The sequence below is a fragment of the Aotus nancymaae genome, unplaced genomic scaffold (genome assembly GCF_030222135.1).
Source record: "Aotus nancymaae isolate 86718 unplaced genomic scaffold, 86718_ANA_hifiasm-v0.15.2.pri h1tg000016l, whole genome shotgun sequence".
NCBI lineage: Eukaryota > Metazoa > Chordata > Mammalia > Primates > Aotidae > Aotus > Aotus nancymaae.
The window spans coordinates 49,861,051-49,882,299 of NW_026988428.1; the positions used below are offsets into that span (position 1 = coordinate 49,861,051).

The window sequence follows — 21,249 nt, forward strand, 5'->3', positions numbered from 1 at the left end:
GGCCTGATTTCTGTTGAAGGATCATTTTTGTGGCACTCAGTTATACAGGATAGAGTAGCTCCATTTTACTACATAAAAGGTGTGTGGGGTTATGTGTATGTGTGTAGTCTAGTAACACTCAGCACCCCTGCACCAACCCCACCACCCACCGCCCATCTAACATGCTCACTGCTGATGCTTGGGGAGAAGTAGGTTAGGTTCACACTGTGTGGTTGAGAGCACCTTCATCTTCCAAAACAATACTCACCAGGGGAAGAGGGGAAGACTTCGCTGGTGGCCTGGGCTCAGGTTTGTGGCAGATCCCCACTCCCCAGCTCCCTGAGGGGAGTAGGGGTCCTTTTTGTTCACAAATATATCCCAAGCCCCTAAAGCAGCACCTGCCATATAATGGGGTTAGTATTTTGTCCGATAGAAAGGGTTTGTCCTGCACAATATAAGGCTGCGGACCAGCCATGATGTGCTGTGCCTTTATGAGTCATTTCGGAGAAAGAGAATGTGAACTAAGAGAGATTTAATTCTGGGGTTCCAGCCATCCCCTCACCCCTCACTCAAGGCCATGCTGGGAATCGGCAAGGCTGTCCCGTGACAGAGTAGCCGGGCAGGATGATGAAGTTCCAAGGTCTACACCGTGTGGCCGTGAGAGGGACGGCACTCCTGGTACCAGGGCCAGGTCCGCCCACCTGCAGGCTGAGGAGACCCAGATTTCCAGACAGTGAGGAAGGGAGGGGGAAGGTCCTCCAAGGGGGATGCTGGACTTCTTGCTAGTAAGGCCTGTGGGAGTTGAGTGAGTAGTTTAGAAAGCAGAGAGATGTTACTGCCTTTACCAGTTTGTGGAGCTGATCATATATAGAAAGGGAAATGAAAGCTCAAAGAGAAATAGTAACTCGCCCAGGATCAAACTGATAGCAACAGAGAATCGGCTCAAACCGAGGCTTCTTCTGACTGCGAAGCTTAGATCTTGCACACTCTCTCCTTGCCTAGCACACAGTTGCTTAATAAATACTCATTGCAGAGAGGAATATTTAGGCCGCTCCACAATTATGTTTTTGCCTTAGGCCAGATAGGAGATTTTTGCCCCTCTTTCCTAAGGAAAGGAAGAGTAAGTCACTGGAAGAAAATATTCTTAGTGAAAATTCAAACATATTCTTGAGTAGAGAGGTTGGAACACCCATCTATTCACCACTCAGACCCAACAGCCATCAAGAGCTTGCCATGTTTCCTTCATCTATCCTTGTCTTCTTCAGGGGAGTGTTTTCAGGCAAACACCAGTCAAACCACATGTCATTTCACTCCTGCATACTTCAGTATGCACCTCAAAAAATACGATCACTTTCTTTCATAACCTCCACCTCATTCATTCACTGGCAACATTAACTCTTCTTACTTGATAGCCACCAATAGTCCATAATTTTCCCAACTGTCTCAAAAATGGTTTCTTATTTTTATTTTTAATTTTTTGAGACAGAGTCTTGCTCTGTCACCCAGGCTGGGGTGCAGTGGCATGACCTCGGCTCACTACAACTTGGTTCACTGCCTCCTGGGTTCAAGCAAGTCTCTTATCTTAGCTTTCCAAATAGCTGGGATTACAGGCGTGCACCACCACACCCAGCTGATTTTTATATTTTTAGTAGAGACAAGGTTTTGCCACGTAGGCCAGGCTGGTCTTGAACTCCTGACCTCAAGTGATCCTCTGCCTTGACCCCCACAAAGTGCTGATGTGAGCCACCGTGCCCGGCCTCAAATTTTTTTAAGGTTGGCTTGCATAAGTCAGGATCCCAACAAAGTCCACACACTGCATCTGTGTTAAGTCTGTTAAATCTCTCGTCTGTGGTGGGTTCTCGTCCTTCCCCCTGTGCTGCTGACCTGTTGCTGAAACTGTGTCATTTGCTCTGTAGTATGTTCCTCTGTCCCCACATTTCTCTAAATGGAAGTTAACTCTCGATGCTTGATGTCAGTCAAGGTCAGCTTTGTAGTGGGGGCTGGGGGGGGGTGGCACAATGCTTCCTATCACATCATGTCTAGTTGTCCCACTTTGGGTGGGTTCAGGTGATGACAGCCTCATTCCCCTATTGTAAGGGTTGTCATCAATCTTTAACCTAAGGTTTTATTTATTGATGATCACTGTCTGAATCAAAATTTCATTAGGGGTTGCAAAATGGTAACTTTTTTCTAATCCTATGAATATCTTCTCTATTAGCTAAAATGATTTTGTAAAGGAGAATTCTCTTTTTTCAATTAGTGCTGTTTGGTTACTCTGAAATACAGTTTTACAAGAAGGGCAGAATGAATGAATGCAAACTTTTTCCTTTCAACTTCAAAACAGGGAATTCACTCACTAAATACTTCAAATGGTGGCCCAGTGACAATTTGTGTGTGGGAAAGGTGCAGGGTGGGATCAATATGAATCTATAAGTTTTGATATAGTCAGTTTTTTTTTTTTTTTTTTTTTGAGACTGAGTCTCACTCTGTTGCCGAGGCTGGAGTGCAGGGGCACAATCTCCGCTCATTGAAACCTCCACCTCCTGGGTTCAAGCAATTCTTGTGCCTCAGCCTCTTGAGTAGCTGGGAATTACAGGTGTTTGCCACCACGCCTGGCTGATTTTTATATTTCTAGTAGAGATGGGGTTTCACCATTTTGGCCAGGCAGGTCTTGAACTCCTGACCTCGAGTGATCTGCACGCCTCGGCCTCCCAAAAGGGCTGGGATTACAGGCGTGAGCCACGGCGTCCGGCCTATTCAATGCATTTAAATCAGTTGCATCATTATTCTTTTGGATGCTCAAATGCTCTCCTCTTAGGCCACAGGAAGTCTTCCATGTTGACTCCTGTGTCCTTTTGATAGAATCCACTGGTTTTGGTTGCTTCTTTGCTTTCTGGCACAAAATATGACTTATCATGAATAGTTCAAATCCCTGATCTGGAATCAGCCATTCCTTTAAGGAGACTTCACTGGAGGAAATATTATTTATATTATATTTTAGTCCTTTTTCTTTTCATTTTTTGAGACAGGGTCTCAGACTGGAATGCAGTGGTGGGATCTCGGCTCACTGCAACCTCTGCCTCCCAGGCTCAAGCGATTCTCCTGCCTCAGCCTCTTGAGTACCTGGGATTACAGGTGCGTGCCACTACCACCCAGCTAATTTTTGTAATTTTAGTAGAGACAGGGTTTTGCCATGTTGGTTAAGGTGGTCTCGAACTCCTGACCTCAAATGATCTACCTGCCATAGCCTCCTAAAGTGCTGGGATTATAGGCGTAAGCTACCATGCCCGGCCTATTCTAGTCCTTTTCCTTCTATCTCCATGCTGCTTTCTCAAAGGGAGGAAGAGGAGGAATAGTGGGAAAAGGAAAAAAATGAGAAGGAGGCTAGTAGTTATTATGATTGGTAATAGACTGACATTCTTCAGACTGTTGACCAGTGGGTGAAATCTCTCTGCCCAAGATTCCTGCTTATGTGCCACTCTGGCTTTATCTGCGGAATCTCTTGCCCTTTTGCTCATTTTCTGTCCTTGTTCTTAGCCATGTCTTCTTCACATGGCAAGTAACACACCTGGGGCAGGGACCATCACCACCATTCCTGGAGGGTGGGGCATCGTCCTTGCTATCTCCGTTTCACTTGCAACTAGGTACGGGGGTGCAGTCCTGCAGGCTCTATGCCTATGGCTGGTTAGGAAAGTGCATCAGCTTCTGCTCTGCAGGCCTAGCCATATCCTTGAAGTGCACCCACATGTGAGGGTGCTAAATCCTAAGCTTACAATGGGTACCAGGAAACTCACTTTGGTTTTAGATCTGAGGCATGTTTTCTAACATAGTAAACCAGAATCCTTGCATTTGAGGAAACGTGTGGCATGGGCTTGGAATAATAGTGAAGTTCTCCATCACTCTGCTGGCCTGTGATTCTTGGGTGACTGTACCACAGGTTAGAACCCAGATGGGGCACAAGAAAGAGATGCTACTGTTTTTTTGTTTTTGTTTTTTTTTGAGATGGAGTCTTGCTCTGTCACCCAGGCTGAAGTGCAGTGGTGTGATATCAGCTCACTTCACTGCAACCTCTGCCTCCCGGGTTCAACTGATTCTCCTGCCTCAGCCTCCCGAGTAGCTGGTACTACAGGTGCCTGCCACCACACCCAGCTAATTTTTGTATTTTTAGTAGAGATGGGGTTTCACCATATTGCCCAGGCTGGTCTTGAACTCCTGACCTTGTGATCTGCCCTCTCAGCCTCCCAAAGTGCTGGGATTACCTAAAACTGCCAACACCAACCAATGGTAGTACACCAACCAAAACGTTAGAGATAGATGCCAACCAGAGTGCATCAGCAGAATAGCTCATTAACTCCAAGGTCACAGTTATTGGCCAAGAGCCTTGGTTTTTCTGAGCCTCAGAGCTCATATGTGCTTATGGCTAAGTCTTCAGGATGAGAGGCTAATAAATAGTTTAAATCTAAAGGTAATCTATTTCTCCAGAGACATCTCCCAAGGTTAAAGGATACTGAATTTTAATAGTCATCTCTGTGGTTCTCCTGGAAATAGCCTAGCAATGGCAAATTAACAAAGAAAATTATTTTAAAACTACATAAAAGATAAGCTTCTAGAAATCTGTGCCATGTAGCCCTGTTTACCTGGAGATTGGTAGTGGTTACCTTGGATTTATTTCTGTGCAAAAATAATTCTAAGGATTCTGAGGTTTAAGCTCATACTTCCCCCTCCCCTTGGAAATGAATCCCATATCTAGTTACTTTCTTACATATGATTGCTTTTGATCTTCCAACACCTCTGTGCAGCAAAACCATTGCCTTTCCATGAATGAGGATACTGAGTCTTGAAAAAGTTGATGCACTGACTTGTCCAGTTAGAATGCAGAAGCACCAGGATTCAACACTAGAATATCTGACCGCATTTGCTGTGTTCTTTCCACCAAATCACGATTTTTTTTTGACATGTAATCTCCTAGCTGGTCAGGCAGCCTTTATTCATTTCCAATTGCCCAACCAACTAAAGATGAACAATTTATCATGTCTGCTGGGTTTCTGCTCATCAGAGCCCTTTGTGGCTTTCCAAAACATCTGCATAAAGTGCTCCATGCTCCTACGGTGCACCATCCTGTCAGTTGGCTCTGCATTCTACCCTAGCCCATGTGAAGCAAGATTTTTCTTGTAGGGTCTGTCTTTTGTGCTGACTAGAGGATGCCTCTGGGGAAGCTGGACCATGAACACAGTTGCAAGGTTTTTCTGTTCTAAAACAGCCAATGAGCTCCTTGGAACATAACATTCAGGGCTAGGATACAGTTCTACAAAGCTCAGTTCAATTTTAACTATTTGTCAGCATGTGCTGCAATTGCTCCTAACCCTCCTGAGAACAGAAGCTTTCACAGGAGGCACGGTGGGTTCACCATGATTCATACTCAGCCTTGTTTTATATTTCTAAGCAAGTCTGCTGACATGTTTGAACGATGTCCTAAGGGCCAAGATCAGAAACCCAATGCTTATGTTTCAATTTTGACACATGTGAAAGGCTCTAGCTGCAGAGCCAACTCTCCCCACTTGGATTTTAAGGGCAATTGCATCTGCTATCTTGAGCAAGTCATGGCAAGTGACAGCCATCCCAGAAGCAGTCCTCAAGCTCTGACAGCTCCCTATGGCTCACTCCCTTGTCCCAATGTCCTTGAGGACCAAACTGACACCGACTTCTAAGAGAGTTTTCCCCTAAATCACCAGATACTTTGGTTTACTCTTGACAGATACCACTGTGGTAGCCCCATTCCTTTAACTCTGACAATTTAAGTAATGTCAGTTTTGAGGACAATTCTATACTACCTATGGGGCTGGAAGAAAAAAAGATAGAATATAGTCTTCCAAACCGGAAGCTTGCAGCCCAAGAGGGAGCAATCTCAGTTTATACTGCTAGAAACTCAGGGGTTTTGAGAGGAATTGGGTCAGAAGGCAGCTGCTGCCCTCCTGCCTGGAGGGTCGCCTTGGCCAAGGAGAGAAAGGAACAGCTGCTCCAAACGCCACCTCCTGCTGCACTCTGGTAACAGTGTGGCACCCAGGGCTGGAAAAACCAAGGGCTCAACAGTGAGAGAATGAGTAGCTGGGATTTTGGCTTTAAGTATAAGCAAGCCAGGGGCTACCTTGGTCCTTGGGGAGCTGAGTCCCAACCAAAAAAGTAGCACAATTTTTAAGATCTGTGGCAGATTTAGGTGCTGCCTTTCTCATTCAACCCAGAGCACCTTCGCACATCTATCAGTTCACACAGTAACAAAGACGAAAGAGCTAGATCATTCTCCAAACTCTCCAGGAGATCAAACCAAGTTGCAAGCAGCTGGGCCTCTAGTTACTGCCAGCTCCGTCGCTGATCCTTTGCACTTATCCCAGCCACCACCAAGCTGGCCGGCTGCGGCGGAGTCCCTGTTGTGAATGCCTTTGCTCAGGCCTGCCTGCTGCCCGGTCACAGCATCCCTCTTGACTCAGCCTGTTTTCTAGCTCCCAGATCGGCTCTGGCCTGGCCCTTCTCCAGCTTTTAACCTCTTTCCATTTCCCTCTGCAACAGACTGACCTCCATTCCTCTCAGGCCCATGTGGGCCTCCTTGACTCTGGAACCTCCTGCAGCTCGGGATGGGTGGCACACCCTCTACCTGTCCTCTGGGCCTGTGGGAGTAAAGGCCAGGTGCACTGTCATTTAGGAAGGATGACAAGTTGCAACTAACCAAACTCCCACTGCACTGAGTGCTAACCATCTTGATTTTATCTCCCCACTGTAGAGATTGCTGATGCCTCACATTACAAAGAGCCTGGGAAAGGAAAGAGCTCTGTACCCCATCTGAGAGAAAGAGGAGAAAGAGAGATATGCCCTGGGCTAGACTGTTAGTAATTTAATCTTTTTTTTTTTTTTGAGACGGAGTTTTGCTCTTGTTGCCTAGGCTGGACTGCAATAGTGTGATCTTGGCTCACTGCAACCTTCACCTCCTGGGTTCAAGTGATTCTCCTGCCTCAGCCTCCTGAGTAGCTGGCATTACAGGCATTTACTACCATGCCCAGCTAATTTTGTATTTTTAGTAGAGATGGGGTTTCACCATATTGGTCAGGCTGGTCTTGAACTCTTGACCTCAAGTGATCCACCCGCCTCAGCCTCCCAGGGTGCTGGGATTACAGGCGTGAGCCACCGCACCCGGCCTTCAATTTAATCTTTAGCCCTGCCTGACAAGTCATATAGCAGAACAATAGTGGATAGGACTGTTCTGCAAAAACCTGGACATGAAGGAAATGGAGTAGCCTTCAGAAAGTGCACTGTTTGTAAGTGAACATCCTACAGCTAATACAAAAACTTACAAGCTAGAAATAAATATAGTTGATCACAACAGAGATGCGTAAGGATGTTAGGGAGGGATGAATGGTCCAGGCCAGAATCAGACTTAAGGGAAACTGAAGAGAGGTGGTGATGGGTCCAGGACAGAAGCGATAAGATGAATGATCAAACCTGAGAAGTAAGGCACACTAGACACTAGCGAGCCTGCTGCAGGGGCGTCTGAGTCTAGGGAATGGCAGTTCTCAGTTTCTCTTGCTCAGAGCTCAGACTCTGCAAGGGTGGATGACAACTTGTAGAAAAGTGATAAGATGCAAACTGAGTTCTGTCTGGTAGAGATGCAAATTATTTTCCCCCTCAGAAAAGATAACCTCAAAGGCTTTGCTTTTATTTCCCTACAAGTCGTTGGGCAGCTTTGATTTCAGCTTAGAAATCTTATTCCATTTTTTTCCCCCAACCGACTGATACATATATATATGATATATATGATATATATATCATATATATACACACACACATCATATATATACATATATATATCTCACATATACATATATATATATATACACACACCCCACTAACTTTATATGTATGTGTATATATATGTATATGTATATATATATAAAGTTTTCTTATCCCTCTTTTTTTTCTTTTTTTGAGACAGGGTCTCGCTCTGTTGCCCAGGCAGGAGTGCAGTGGTGAGATCATGGCTCACTGCAGCCTTGACCTCTCACATTCAAGTGATCCTCCCACCTCAGCCTCCTCAGCTGGGACCACAGGTGTGTGCCACCACACTCCAGCCTGGGCAACAGAGTTGGACTCCATCCCCTCCCCCACAAAAAGAAAGATTATGCTTTTTACATTTAAAATGCATGTCTTAAGAGAATCCTAGAGAAGGGAAGCTAATGGAAATGATACATTTTGAGGATGGTCAGGGCTGGATGTCATTATTTATTCAAAACATACAAGCCAAACTCCAACCCTTGTTCCACAATTCTGTGTTCCCCTGACAATGCTGTTTGCTGTCCCTGGTTCTATAGGGAGAGAATATGCTGATACTGAGAAGTGACTGGTCACTAGACACACATCCACTTCTCTTTGGGAAGGGATTCTCATTCTGGTATACAGCCTTATCACTGGTGGCTTTTGGCAGCCGTCTGGATCTTGTTGAAGTCTAGGATGCTGAGGAAGCCTCATCGTCTGAGTTTCTGACCCTGTAAGGCTGAGGCAAAACGGAATGATGGTGACTTTACCAGAAAAAAAAAGGTATCTCGTGAAGTCTCCCTCTTCTGATAACAAGTGACCCTGCTCCCTCTTTGGTAAGTGAGGAAACTGAGGATCATGGAAGTGGCATGGCTAATGCATAGCAGACTAGGTCAGCCTGACTAGGAAGCCTGTTTTCTCTCCAGTTTCTCATTCCTTGCCTGAAGAAAGAGAAGCAGATCTAGCAAAGGGTGATAGATAAAAACAAAAAATTCATATATTCAATGTGTTGCTTTTAGCTTCTAGTGATTTCCACAGTACACAATTCTACACTAAGCTACTTGGAGAAAGTTGAAGTCTGGCATGAGGACTCATTTGATCTTGAGAGCTGACTCCAAATATTTTGTGAAGAAATAGGCATGTGCAAGGATAAGATACATATTTCCATTTCCTACTTCCTCTGAGGGCTGAGCCTGTTCAGAGAGAATATTGCAAAAGAAGCTGGTATTATACACATTGAAAATGACACTTCTTCTAAGGAGCAAAACAACTTTATCATATCAAGCAGAGCAAAGCTCCCCTCTCGGAAAACTCAAAAATGTTCAAAATGCAAACTGAACTTGGCAGCGGGGGGAAAGCTGATGGTGGCAAAAGCAGCTGTGAAAAATAAAGAGCTTACTTGTGAGTGACTGAAATGTCCAAGTGTCATGCCACCAGCAGCCACAAATAAAAGCAGATGATGGAAAATATTTTAAAAGCCTCTCTGTAAGAAAATAAAAATGGCTGCATACAATTAAGAAGTATAATTTTATTGAGAAGCAAGAATGACAAAGCAAAAGGAAATGTCAATATGATTTTTTTTTTTAAGAGAGGGAATCTTGCTCTGTCACCCAGGCTTGAGTGCACTGGCTCAATCACAGCTCACTGCAGCCTTGACCTTCCAGGCTCAAGTGATCCTCTTGCCTCAGCCTCCCGAGTAGCTTAGACTACAGAAGCAAGCCACTATGCCCGGCTAATTTTTTCATTTTTTGTAGAGATAAGGTCTTGCTACATTACCCAGGCTGGCCTCTAACTCATGGGCTCAAGTGATCCTCTTGCATTGGCCTCCCAAAGTACTGGGATTATAGTGTGAGCCACTGTGCCCACCCTCAATATGAATAAAAGTCCAAATGCTCTGCATGTGGAGGACTTTTCACTCTACAAAAAATCGTTCTGCCTTAAGGTGTGCAAAGAAGTGAGGCTAGAACTCATTTCAGAAACAGATTAAGTGGACACCAAAGGATATTTAAACTTCAGAAGGGAAAGAAGGGTTATCAGTGAATTGTAGCTGAGATCACAGGTCCCTTATCTGCAGAGAGAGAGAAATAAGCTGCAGTACAAATCAGAATTCACTGGAAAGATAAAACGCAGAAGCTCCAGGGCCTTGGAAGCAGCCTCATTTCCTTTGTACCCTGCCACCCAGCTGTTGCCTATGATTTCACCTCCCGTTAGCAAAACCTAAGGGAGTGATTCTCAATCTCTATTCTGCAAAAGAATCCACCGAAAAGGCTGCCAAAATGTAGATTCTTGCCAAAGCGTAGATTCTCTACGCTCCCTGAAAATGTTGATACGGTAAGTCTGGGTTGGGCTTCGGAACCCTCATTTTAACAAGCATCCCATGGGTCATCAGGGGTTCATACCCCAAACTACTGTCTAAGGCTTTAATCCTCAGACTATTGGTTGAAACCTAGTAATAAGTCTTGAAATCAGCTTAGTGAGATTAGCATTAGAAAAGAAACTGAAGAAAAGGCAGAAAAAAGTCAGTGTATACTGTGTAGTCAATTTTTGGAGTCATTCGTATATGTGAGTGTAGGTGTACATGTGTAGTGAATTGTGAGGTCCAATATATTTCAGATTGTGCATCCCAGCTGAGGAAGCTGGAGAGAAGGAGTGGCCTAAAAGGACATGAAGATCACTTCCCTGTGACCCATTTATCGTTTTCTCCATCCCCATACTGAGTTCCAAATCACTCCGGCTCCACTTCTCTCTCATGTCTATAAAGTCAAAAAAGGACATAAGACTGTGTTTCTTTGCTCTCCAGTGTCAGGCATGACAACTGGCTTTTTGGCTTCAGAAATGAATGTGGACAACTTGAAGGAAGGCTTGTCAAGTCCCCAGGGGAGCCTCAGATGCAGCAGATGATGAGAGATGAGTGAAAACCATTTAGATTCTGACCTGGGGACCTTTAAAGGTCTAGAGGAAGAGAAGTGGCAGGAAGGAATGGACAGAAAATGAGGGGCAAACTCTGGAGAGTAGGTTGAGACCCAAGAAAGTGGAAGGTGAGCCAATGTGTTATTCTTTCTGTATGGAGATGATGTTAGTAACCCACCTGCAGAAGCTGGAGTGTTTTTAGCTATTTTTCCCGCCAGCAATAGTACAGATCCTTGTCCATTCATTTATATTATCTTGATCCAACTTACAGTGAAAATAATAAGGTTTTGCAGGTGCTGGTCTAGATATGAACAGGCCCACTACTTGTTCTCCTGCATACAGCCTAACCATGTGACAAACGGCCACCAGAAAGATAGCACCAGGAAAATAACACCAAGCATGTTTAGCCTGGTGTGCTATTCATCTCTCCCAGCCTCTCCGCTCTGGTCTTTTCAGCCCCTTGGGAATCCACTAGGTCCATTTGGAAAAGGCTACCAAAGAGGCTCAGGGGATTGAAAACCAGCTGTGGACTGTGGCTTGGGTTATCTTCAACTTGAGGAAGGCGTTTTTCTCATTTCCTAGATCCCTTCTCCATGCCACCATTGCAAAAGAGTACCTTTTCCTAATGTTCACAAAAGGTTTAATACAGGATAGCAGCACCTCAGGGGAGGATAGCTCCATTCCTTTAACAAGTCATTGTGCCTTTTCATGACATCAGGTAGTCTTTTGGTGTACAAAAGACACCCACATTCAAGATACACGCGCAATTGCCAGTCTTTGCTCTAAGTAGCTTTTGTAATGACCATTTCTCCTCTCTAGCACTTCAAATAGGAGGGTGTGCCTACTAACAAACATCCTGATGGTCTATCAGAGTAAGTGGATTCCTTAAAAAGGAACAGATACCCAAGATGTGAGCATAAACCACTCCAATAATTCCATAGTTTCCGGCCACTGGCACCTCGACTACATCTTCACTTAACTAGGTCATTTTAGGGGGCTTACAATGTCTAGGACACTACTTATTTTTTACGGTCTTATTTTTTTGGGATCAATTCAGAAAAAAGTGAAGCTCCATGAGAAATGTACATATTGTCACCATTTAGAGGAAACGACAGAAGTGAAGGAAAAAAGAAGCATCCTGCTGATGAGGCCAATTTGGCCAATGAGTGTCTATGATTTTAGGGTCTCACAGTTCACACACTGCCACATAAATGTTCCAACGAGTCCATCCATGGCCACTCATATTGCCAATAAGTGGATAATACTTTTTTCTTTTTAACAAGATCTTTTTTTTTCTTTTTTAGCAGAGCCACTTTAAACTTCGGCTATAACAACACTTGCACATCCAATTCATTGCCATTATCTTTGCTAAATGCTTTCAGTGCTGGAGGGATGAGAAGATAGGTCTTTTGTATTCCTGGGCTATCAATAATCATCTTCCTCTGAGGTGACTGTTTCACTCCAGAGGAAGAAATGACTCTATTTTATACTTGCTGTTTGTCTATCCTGTGTAACTGAGGGCTGAGAATGAAAGGTATATAGCACTTGCTAGGCACTCAGTATGTGTTGATATGCATTCTCTTTGAGGGTGAAAGAAGGAGAGTTATCAGGCAGGCTCCGACTTCTCTGGAGAACAGAACTGTACAGAAGAGGGGAAGGCTGTGTTCACAGGTACCCAAGGGAACCTGCAGGTGCCAGCCCTCTTCTTGGTACAGCAGACTTAGCACTGAATATGTGGCTTCTGCAGTTTAATCACCACTGGACTTCTTACAGCCTAATGGTGTGTGTCAGTTAGTATATGAAGATTTGTGACTTACCAATCAGACACATCAATTTAGGGTGACTAGATAAACAAGCTAACTTGTGGCATGGGTCCTAAACCTGGGTCATCATCCTAACATGTCAGAAATGTCTTTGCTTTTTCTCTTAGTCTGTAATTCCTCCTAACACACAAGTTTCCAATTCTAGGTTCTGGTCATGTTAGAATATTTGCATCCCCTCCAATGCATCACAGTCTTTTTTTTTTTTTTTGAGATGGAGTTTCACTTTTGTGGCCCAGGCTGAAGTGCAATGGCGTGATCTCAGCTCACTGCAACCTCTGCCTTCTGGGTTCAAGCGATTCTCCTGCCACAGCCTTCCGAGTAGCTGGGATTCCAGGCATGCGCCACCACGCCTGGCTAATTTTGCATTTTTAGTAGAGACGGGGTTTCTCCATGTTGGTCAGGCTGATCTTGAACTCCCAACCTCAGGTGATCCACCTGCCTCGGCCTCTCAGAGTGCTGGGATTATAGGCATGAGCCACCATGCCTGGCCTACACCACAATCTTCGACACCTCTTTGCACTTGCTTTTTTCTGTGCTTGGAATGCCCGCCCATCCTCTGACTTCCTCTGCATAGTCAACACCTACTTCTAGGAAGCCTTTTCTGTCCCTCTGCAGTGGATTAGGGCCCACCCTCTGGACTCCAGGGCTGCCCAGGCTTGCCTCTGTCATTGGACTGATGCCATCATCTTCCCAGCTTCCCAGACAGTCTCCTCACTAGACTCTACTCTCTGGGGATTTGTAATACATTCTTTGAGTGAATAAATGCATAGGATAGGCAATAAATGAATGGAGGAGTGAGTGGTGAAAGAATGAACCCAGGATTGGAAAACAAAGTTCAGAATCCAGCTTCCCATATTATCCTTTCTTTCACAATATCCTTGTCAGTTGCAAAACAAATAGCTAGGTTTTACAAGGTGGCTAGGGAAATTGAGGTCTTTAGAGGAAAAAAGCAAGTAGCTAGCCTACATTACCTCCTCTGAATCTGACATTTATTTGCTCTTCTGGATAAGATAACAAATGTCCAGTAGATTATTTGTTATCTTATCCAGAAGACAAGATTAATAACCACAAAATAGATTATTAACCACGTAAAATGTCTTGGTTCTCAAGAAAGGTGGCATGAGATTGTTATCATTTTATACATCCTTATATATTAACAAAAAATAAAGCACTAACTCTAGAAAAGAAAACTAGATTTCCACTACTCTCCTTGGCCCAGGGTTCTGCAAACACTGTTACTACATATGCCTTGACTAATCCTGCCAGAAAATCTTGAATTCAGCTTTGTGTGCAAGAGTGGGTTTTCTTCCATGCAGCAAAGTAAGGCAACTACCCCAGTCAGAGACAGAGCATAACCAAGGCTTACCCTGTCCTGGCCCAAGACCATCTAACATATCTTAGAGAGAATTCCATGGCTACTGAACAACATAACCATCTACTGTAAGTCTGTAATGAAAGACTAAACCTCCCCACATTGAAGCTGAACCCCCTTTTTTATGAAACTACGAGTGTATGACATTTAGAAAATCCTTTCCTCCTTCCAATGAGATTGGAATAATAGACTAATTCATGTAAGCTCCATGTGATATTGAAGCCTCACATTTTTGTAAGAGGATTCTGGCTATACTTTTTTTTTGTTGTTGAGATAGAGTCTTGCTCTGTCACTGAGGCTGGAGTGCAGTGGTGCATTCTCAGCTCACTGCAACCTCCGCCTCCCAGGTTCAAGTGATTCTCCTGCCTCAGCCTCCCAAGTAACTGGGATTATAGGCACCTGCCATCACGCCTGGCTAATTTTTGTATTTTTAGTAGAGATGGGGTTTCATCATGTTGGCCAGGCTGACCAACTCCTGACCTCAAATGATCCACCTGCCTTGGCCTCCCAAAGTGCTGGGATTACAGGTGTGTGCTACCACACCCGGCCACCATAAATACATTTCTGATAAATACATTTTTGATAAATACATTGCTTGAAAGCCAATTTTCCCTACTTTCCAGGATAACCTCCTAGGGATTGTATTTTGAAAACAAAGTCTCTGAAGATCTGCCTTTAAGCTTCTTTGCTTTCCTGAGCCCATAGGAGGCTACCATTGCCATCCTTACGACCAGGCATACATGCTATGCAGAATGGTTGCTAAATTTGACCCTAGGGAAAGAAGAGAAAGCTTACTCACCTTATGCAGCTCCACAGGAGTTGGGGACATGATCTCTTTTATTTCTTGTTTCATTTTTCTCAGGGTTACTGACTTCCTACCCACATCTGAGGGCAGGGTGTTGCTCCGAGTTGTTTGGCTGTAGTGTGGCCGCGAGCTGCTGCGCTCCTGGAAGCTCGCCTGTCGCCCCAGCTGACTGCGAGGTGTTGGAGCCTCATGATTCAAACTCATCGTGCTCCCCGACATGATTGTTGCCTGTGGCATTGACAATTTTTAAAAACAATTAAGCCATGGACTAAGGAAAGGGTTTGGTGTTCAACAGTAAATACAATTCTCCTTCTGCAAGGTCAAAATACAGTCTCTTCAGGGCATAACCTAAGGCTGGAGAATGGATGTACTAATTGAACTATGAAAGTCTGGAAAATGCTTTGCAAGTGACATTTATGATGCACATCTCAAATCCAATTTAAGTACTTAAGCCTTGAGTTTATTTAATCAAATACCACCCCTGGCAGTTTTGAGGGAAATTGAAATGCTCTAACATTTGCGTACTGTAAACTATATTTTAAGCATTAACTTTCCACTGAGTGGGCTCTAATAGATGGGATTCATGAGGCCACCTGGAATACATCTAGCAGAAAGGAACTAAGAGCTTCTCAGTGGGGACCAGGCTGTCTATACTTGCAATGCTGCCTCTATGTCCAACTGCAGCTAACAATGGGCAAGAGCTTCTTCCCAAGTTTCCTGTCTAGCATTGTATATTGCCTTTCCTTTGGCCAAGTGGCCTGTCCCCAAAATTTGTAGATCAGCTAAGTCCCCATATTATTTGGTACAGATACGTGTTTCTTAGAAATGCTCTTTATATAAGATCCTCAGATAAACTAAAAATAATCATTTATTATGTTATTATATTCGACTTTTGGCTCACAAGCAGTAGGACTTGGATTGGATGTTACCACTGCATTGGGAAGTTTGTTCAGTCTCAAATATGTTCTTCCCTGAATAATTCACAAGCAATGACAAGATTTGATACCAAAGATGAATGAGGCTCAGAAAAAAAAAAAAGGATTTGAAACCAGTATCAAGTAGTGGATACTCATTTCTCATGGTTGGACAATGCTAAAATTCTGAAAAGATGCCTGTAGCCAGCTCTGTACTCCTGGATATAAGGGTATATAAAAGTAAACTAGCATTGGTAAATCTGCCTGAAACCATGGGGACAGAAAACAAGTTCTATTTGCCATGTGACTATCATAAGATTTAGTTGTTTATATTAATACTGATGAAAAAAGTAACGGAAGCTTAACTTATTGAGTCTTTTGAATGTAGTCACTCATTTAAGCCTCACAACAACTCTATGGAGTAGGCATTGTTACTTCTATTTATTATGTATTTATTTATTTATTTTCTTTTTTGAGACAGAGCCTCACACTGTCACCCAGGGGTGCAGTGGCGCGATCTTGGCTCACTGCAACCTCTGCCTTCTTTGTTCAAGCAATTCTTGTGCCACAGCCTCCCAAGTAGCTGGGACTACAGGTATGTAGCACCATGCTTGGCTAATTTTTGCATTCTTAGTAGAGATGGGATTTCACCAAGTTGGCCAGGCTGGTCTGAGACTCCTGACTTCAAGTGATCCACCCCACTTGGCCTCCCAATGTGCTGGGATTACAGGTGTGAGTCACCATGCCTGGCCATTCCTCTCAACTTATAGGTGAGGAACTGAGCCACAAAGAGGCTGACTCACCTAAAGTCACATAGGTAGTAAATGAGCCGAGTGCACTTTATGAAATTATTGATCATGAGGGAATACTGCAAACTGAGTAGAGTTTCCATTTGTCATGTCTCTAAGATTTCATAATTCTCAAATTCACCTGGTGTTCAGCTATACACACACTACTAAGAAGATCTTTGAATAACAGCCAAGTGTTGGCACACGCGGATGTACCTAACAACTCTGTCGAAAAAGAAATGAAACAAGTATCTTGACTAGCTCAGTTATCTCACTGATAATATTGAAATATAAAATTGTAACTGTAAAAAGACTTATTGATCACTGTACATTAATACATGCTAAGTCCCAAACAGACTGTATATAGAATATCATTTAATATGTAAGTAACCCTATACAGTAGATATTAAAATTACCATACATCCTCATTTCAGTTAAGAAATGAGATGCATGGACAAGTTAAGCAACTTGCCCGAGAGCCTGAACATGGAGCCCTAGCACTCTGACTCCAGAACTCTTGTTCTTCACTGCTTGGTGTTTCTCAGTCAAGTATTAGGTTGAACCATATAAAACTTCCTTTTTGGTAGGTAGAAAGATGCCTAGCATTTAAAAACAAGTGTGAGTTATCTATATTACAGTTTATTTCAGATAAATACCCTTTTTAAGTTGATTGAAATCTTTCTTTACTGGCTTCATTGGTGTCATGGGACATTCATTATTTTATGGCACTTACTCATGTATATCATTTCTATGTTTATTTTATTATTATTTTTTTGAGATAGAGTCTCACTCTGTCATCAGGCTGGAGTGCAGTGGCTCGATCTCGGCTCACTGCAACCTCCGCCTCCTGGATTCAAGTGATTCTCCTGCCTCAGCTTCCCAAGTGACTGGGATCACAGGCACCCGTCACCATGCCCAGCTAATTTTTGTATTTTTAGTGGAGATGAGATTTCACCATGTTGGCCAGGCTGGTTTCAAACTGGCTGGTCTTGAACTCCTGGCCTCAGGTGATCTGCTCATCTCAGCTTCCCAAAGTGCTAGGATTACAGGCGTGAGCCACTGTGCCTGGCCCATTTCTATGTTTAATCTAGTGTAACTGAGAGCACTCAGTTGTTTTCTTGCCATGGTGACCATCCACTTATTATTTTTACCTACTTAGACTAGTTTGCTTTGTTGACACCCATTTTTAAATATTCATTTTTCATGAGAATGACGGGACACATATTGGAAGTAAAACACTTAATCACTACATCTGGGAGACCACAGTTTTGCTTTGATGAGTCTTAGCTGCCATAGAAGAAATTACAAATTGATTTAGAAAAGGTTCTCATGGAAGAAATGAGATGCTATCCTTAATCCTTTGGTTCACATCTTCAAGTAAGTAGGTGAATGTACAGCAATAAGTTTGATTTGTTTAAAATGAACTTTAGGTAGCATCTAAGGAGGAACATGAAAGCTAAAACACAAACATAAAAACGAAAATAAAAAGCTAAAAAACTATTTTTAATTACCTAAGATTTGCTTTGGTCTCAAGAGTATGTATTACCTGTTTTCATTTGCCACAATTCATAACTGTATATTATCCCTAAGGCAACCTAGAGTTCTCTATCTGACATTTAAATCTTCTTCCTATATTATGCTAAACAAAAAATAGTTAAAGCAGTGTTCATTAATCAAGAAAGGGTAAAAATACTAATAGTTAACTTTTATCGAATACTTTATTGAACACTTAAGTGCCACATAATTACTAGCTCATTATAATTCCCATATTTTATAGAAGAAATACCTGATAAGAGAGGTTAAAAACTTGTCCAAGACTCATTCAAATTTTTCTCCTTTGTTAAAGCTATACATTTTTTCAGTGTTAAGTTGAATCTAAATTATTACTAGCAATAGGGAAAATGATTAGTAAATTAATTTTCATTTGCATTTCAATTGTAATCATCTTTCATCTTAGCTAACCATCTCATTTATTAGTATTATAGTGTGCTTTAACTTTTAATGCTGGATGTTAATTTAATAGGCAGGAATCTAGCTCCAATATTTTTGTATAATAGCATTTCCAATCAAGGGAATGGAATTCACTTAAGTCAATAAATGAATATTCTTTGTGATAAAAGTGTAAATATGACTCTTATGACTTTGCCAATCATTCATCCTAGTTGAGGATTTAATTTCCCTTTGGCTTATAAATTCAACTCATTTGCTTTCTGCATAATAATGTCAAGGGCCACACCTGTCTGGAGCTACGTTAGAGCAAACTCACAGGCTGTGGCAACATAACTTCTACTCTTGCTGATGGATGTTGTTTTCATCAGATAACTCAATTTCTGGGTGAAAACGGAACTTCATTGTATTACTTTTACAACATTTTCTTTTTGCCTAATGTAAAATAAGCTGTTAGAAGAATAGCTTTTTCTTCAAAAGAGAAGTATTAAATTGCACAATGAAAAAGCTGGATGAGCCAAAACATGCTCTCAAAAGCAGAGCTATGTTCAAGAATTGTGAATTGTGCTCGTTATTCAGTTTGGGCCACTTTACCTCATCATTCTACATGCAGAAGGTGGTACAGGTTTAAATAAGCCAGCTGATACTTAAGCATTCTGCTCTTTTTGAAAGTTGTATAAAAAGGAATCATTGCAACATCTTACTTCATTTAGATTTTATAGGATTATCCATGTCCAGGACCTTTAATTATGCTTTGAAGCTGCAATTCATGCCAGGTAATACTATGATGTTTACAAGTTCAAACTAATATTTTTCTTGATAATTCTCTGCAGATTCACAAACATTAGAATCACATAAAATATCCACACATGCAATTGAGAAGCAAAATAATATAAAGATGAATAATCATTTTAGAATTGCAAGAGTTTCACCCCATTATGCCATTCACATTCCTTATGGTGACTTGGGAACCTCATATGGCATCAAAATAAAAATGAGACTTTTGCCACTTTATTTTTTACAGCTCGGAAAATTTAAAAGAACATAAAAGGAAATAGTCTAGGACTCCCCAGACTAAAGTGTGAATACCATCAGCAAATTCATGGCTTTGATTAAAGAACTCACCAGGAGTTCAGCTATTACACTCCATCTCATTCTTCCTTGAATTTACACTCAGTTAACATGGATGGAATCAGGATTTTCAGTTAACAGCAAAGTACTATGTAATATTTTTGCTGCTTATCAAGTAGACTGGCCTTTTTCAGCAGCTGCATTGTCATGTACTTTAAGGACAAAACAAAGTAAAACAGAATTTCCTTTTATGTTCCTCTTAACGATCAAATTAATTTCTGTACCAGGTACAAATGAAAACATGCCAAATAAACCTTTCTAAAGCAACTAAGAGAATGGGATGTGCCACTGCTGGGAGACTTAGCTCGCTTTTTAGCGAATTGGTGGGAAACAGAGACAGTCAGGGTTAGCAGGGAGCAATGGCAGAAGCCACAAGTCAGTAAGCTTGAGGGGTGGAGATGGGGAAATAAATACTTTTGACTGCATTGTATAAAATCAAATTGCTGTCCAGAAGGCAAGGGGGTAGGGAAGGCAGCTTCACAAGCAAAAATATAAACATAAAGGGTAGCTACCAAGAGAGTCATGTTTCTCAAAGACACACGCCTGTCAGCTTTCTCCTGTGGAAAGGGGTTAAAGCTTTTAAATGAACTGGTGTGAGAAATGCAAACTTAAAAGGACCGAAAAAAATGAATGTAGAAACAATAAAAGTAAGTAGCAGGACCAAGGCTACCTCCAGTTCTCTCAGAATTCCTGACTGTCCGCAGGTTTCCAAATCTTCCAGCGCTTGAGACCAGAAGTTCTCCTCTTGTTCTGTCTCTGCACTATCGGCAGCCCCTGCAAAACTGTTGTCAAGAAACACAGGCCAGCTTAGGAACTTGCTAGACATGTATGTATGGTATCCAGAATCTCTCTCCTTCACCTCACACAAAATATAGAAAGAGAGTCATTTTGGATCTGGCTGTCTTCCACCTGTGTCCTCCAAGTACATGAGCTTCAGCAGAGGGACGCTTTAGGAAATGTAGTGTTGTGAAGATGGAAAGGATGGCCCACGGTCTTACTACTGGATTTCAGACTATTTGTGGCTGCTGCTAAATAGGCTGTAGCCACATGGCCCTATTGAAATGGGATGGAACGTCAAGAATGTATTTCAGCTGCTATATCTGCAAGGAAAGAGAAACCAAATTTTTCTCGAAGAGGGAAACATGTTTTTTCCCCACTTACAAATAAACCAAATGCTATCACTTTTTATAAATTTCCTTAAAACGTTTCGGTAATAAACAAAATGGTAAAATATATTTTGCTGAAAAGATAGATCCATGATGTATGTTTAAAAAAAATGTAACTTAATGTGAAACTAACTTTTAAAAGAAAGGAGTCAGATGGGGTGGCTCATGCCTGTAATCCTAGCACTTTGGGAGGCCTAGGTGGGCAGACAACTTGAAGAGGGGAGTTTGAGACCAGCCTGGCCAACATGGTAAAACCCCCATCTCTATTAAAAATACAAAAATTAGCCAGGTGTGGTGGCAGGCACCTGTAATCCCAGCTATTGGGGGCAGGGACGGTAAGGGGGGAGAATCACTTGAACCTGGGAAGCACGGGTGGCAGTGAGCTGAGATCACACCACTGAACTCTAGCTTGGGTGACAGAGTGAGACCCTGTCTCAAAAAAAAAAAGGCCTGGTGAGGTGGCTTATGCCTGCAACCCCAGCACTTTGGGAGGCCAAGGTGGGCGGATCATGAGGTCAAGAGTTCGAGATCAGCCTGGCCAATGTGAAACCCCACCTCTACTAAAAATACAAAAATTAGCCAGGTATGGTAGTGCATGCCTGTAATCCCAGCTA

General features: G+C 42.6%; 1 protein-coding gene across 12 annotated transcripts in view; it reads right to left on the reverse strand.

The window, feature by feature from the left end:
* GRIP1 (glutamate receptor interacting protein 1) overlaps positions 1 to 21,249 on the reverse strand; it is a 710,594-nt gene that overhangs the window by 8,159 nt on the left and 681,186 nt on the right. For 6 of the 12 annotated variants that reach the window (XM_064377312.1, XM_021670222.2, XM_021670221.2 and 3 more), the window contains 3 exons: positions 20,140 to 20,251; positions 19,982 to 20,026; positions 14,684 to 14,917 (listed from right to left, as the gene is read on the reverse strand). In XM_064377312.1, coding sequence (XP_064233382.1) covers positions 14,684 to 14,917; positions 19,982 to 20,026; positions 20,140 to 20,251 — 391 coding nt within the window. The remainder of the gene's footprint in view (positions 1 to 14,683; positions 14,918 to 19,981; positions 20,027 to 20,139; positions 20,252 to 21,249) is intronic. The other 6 variants (XM_064377313.1, XM_064377311.1, XM_021670223.2 and 3 more) reach the window with 1 other exon arrangement.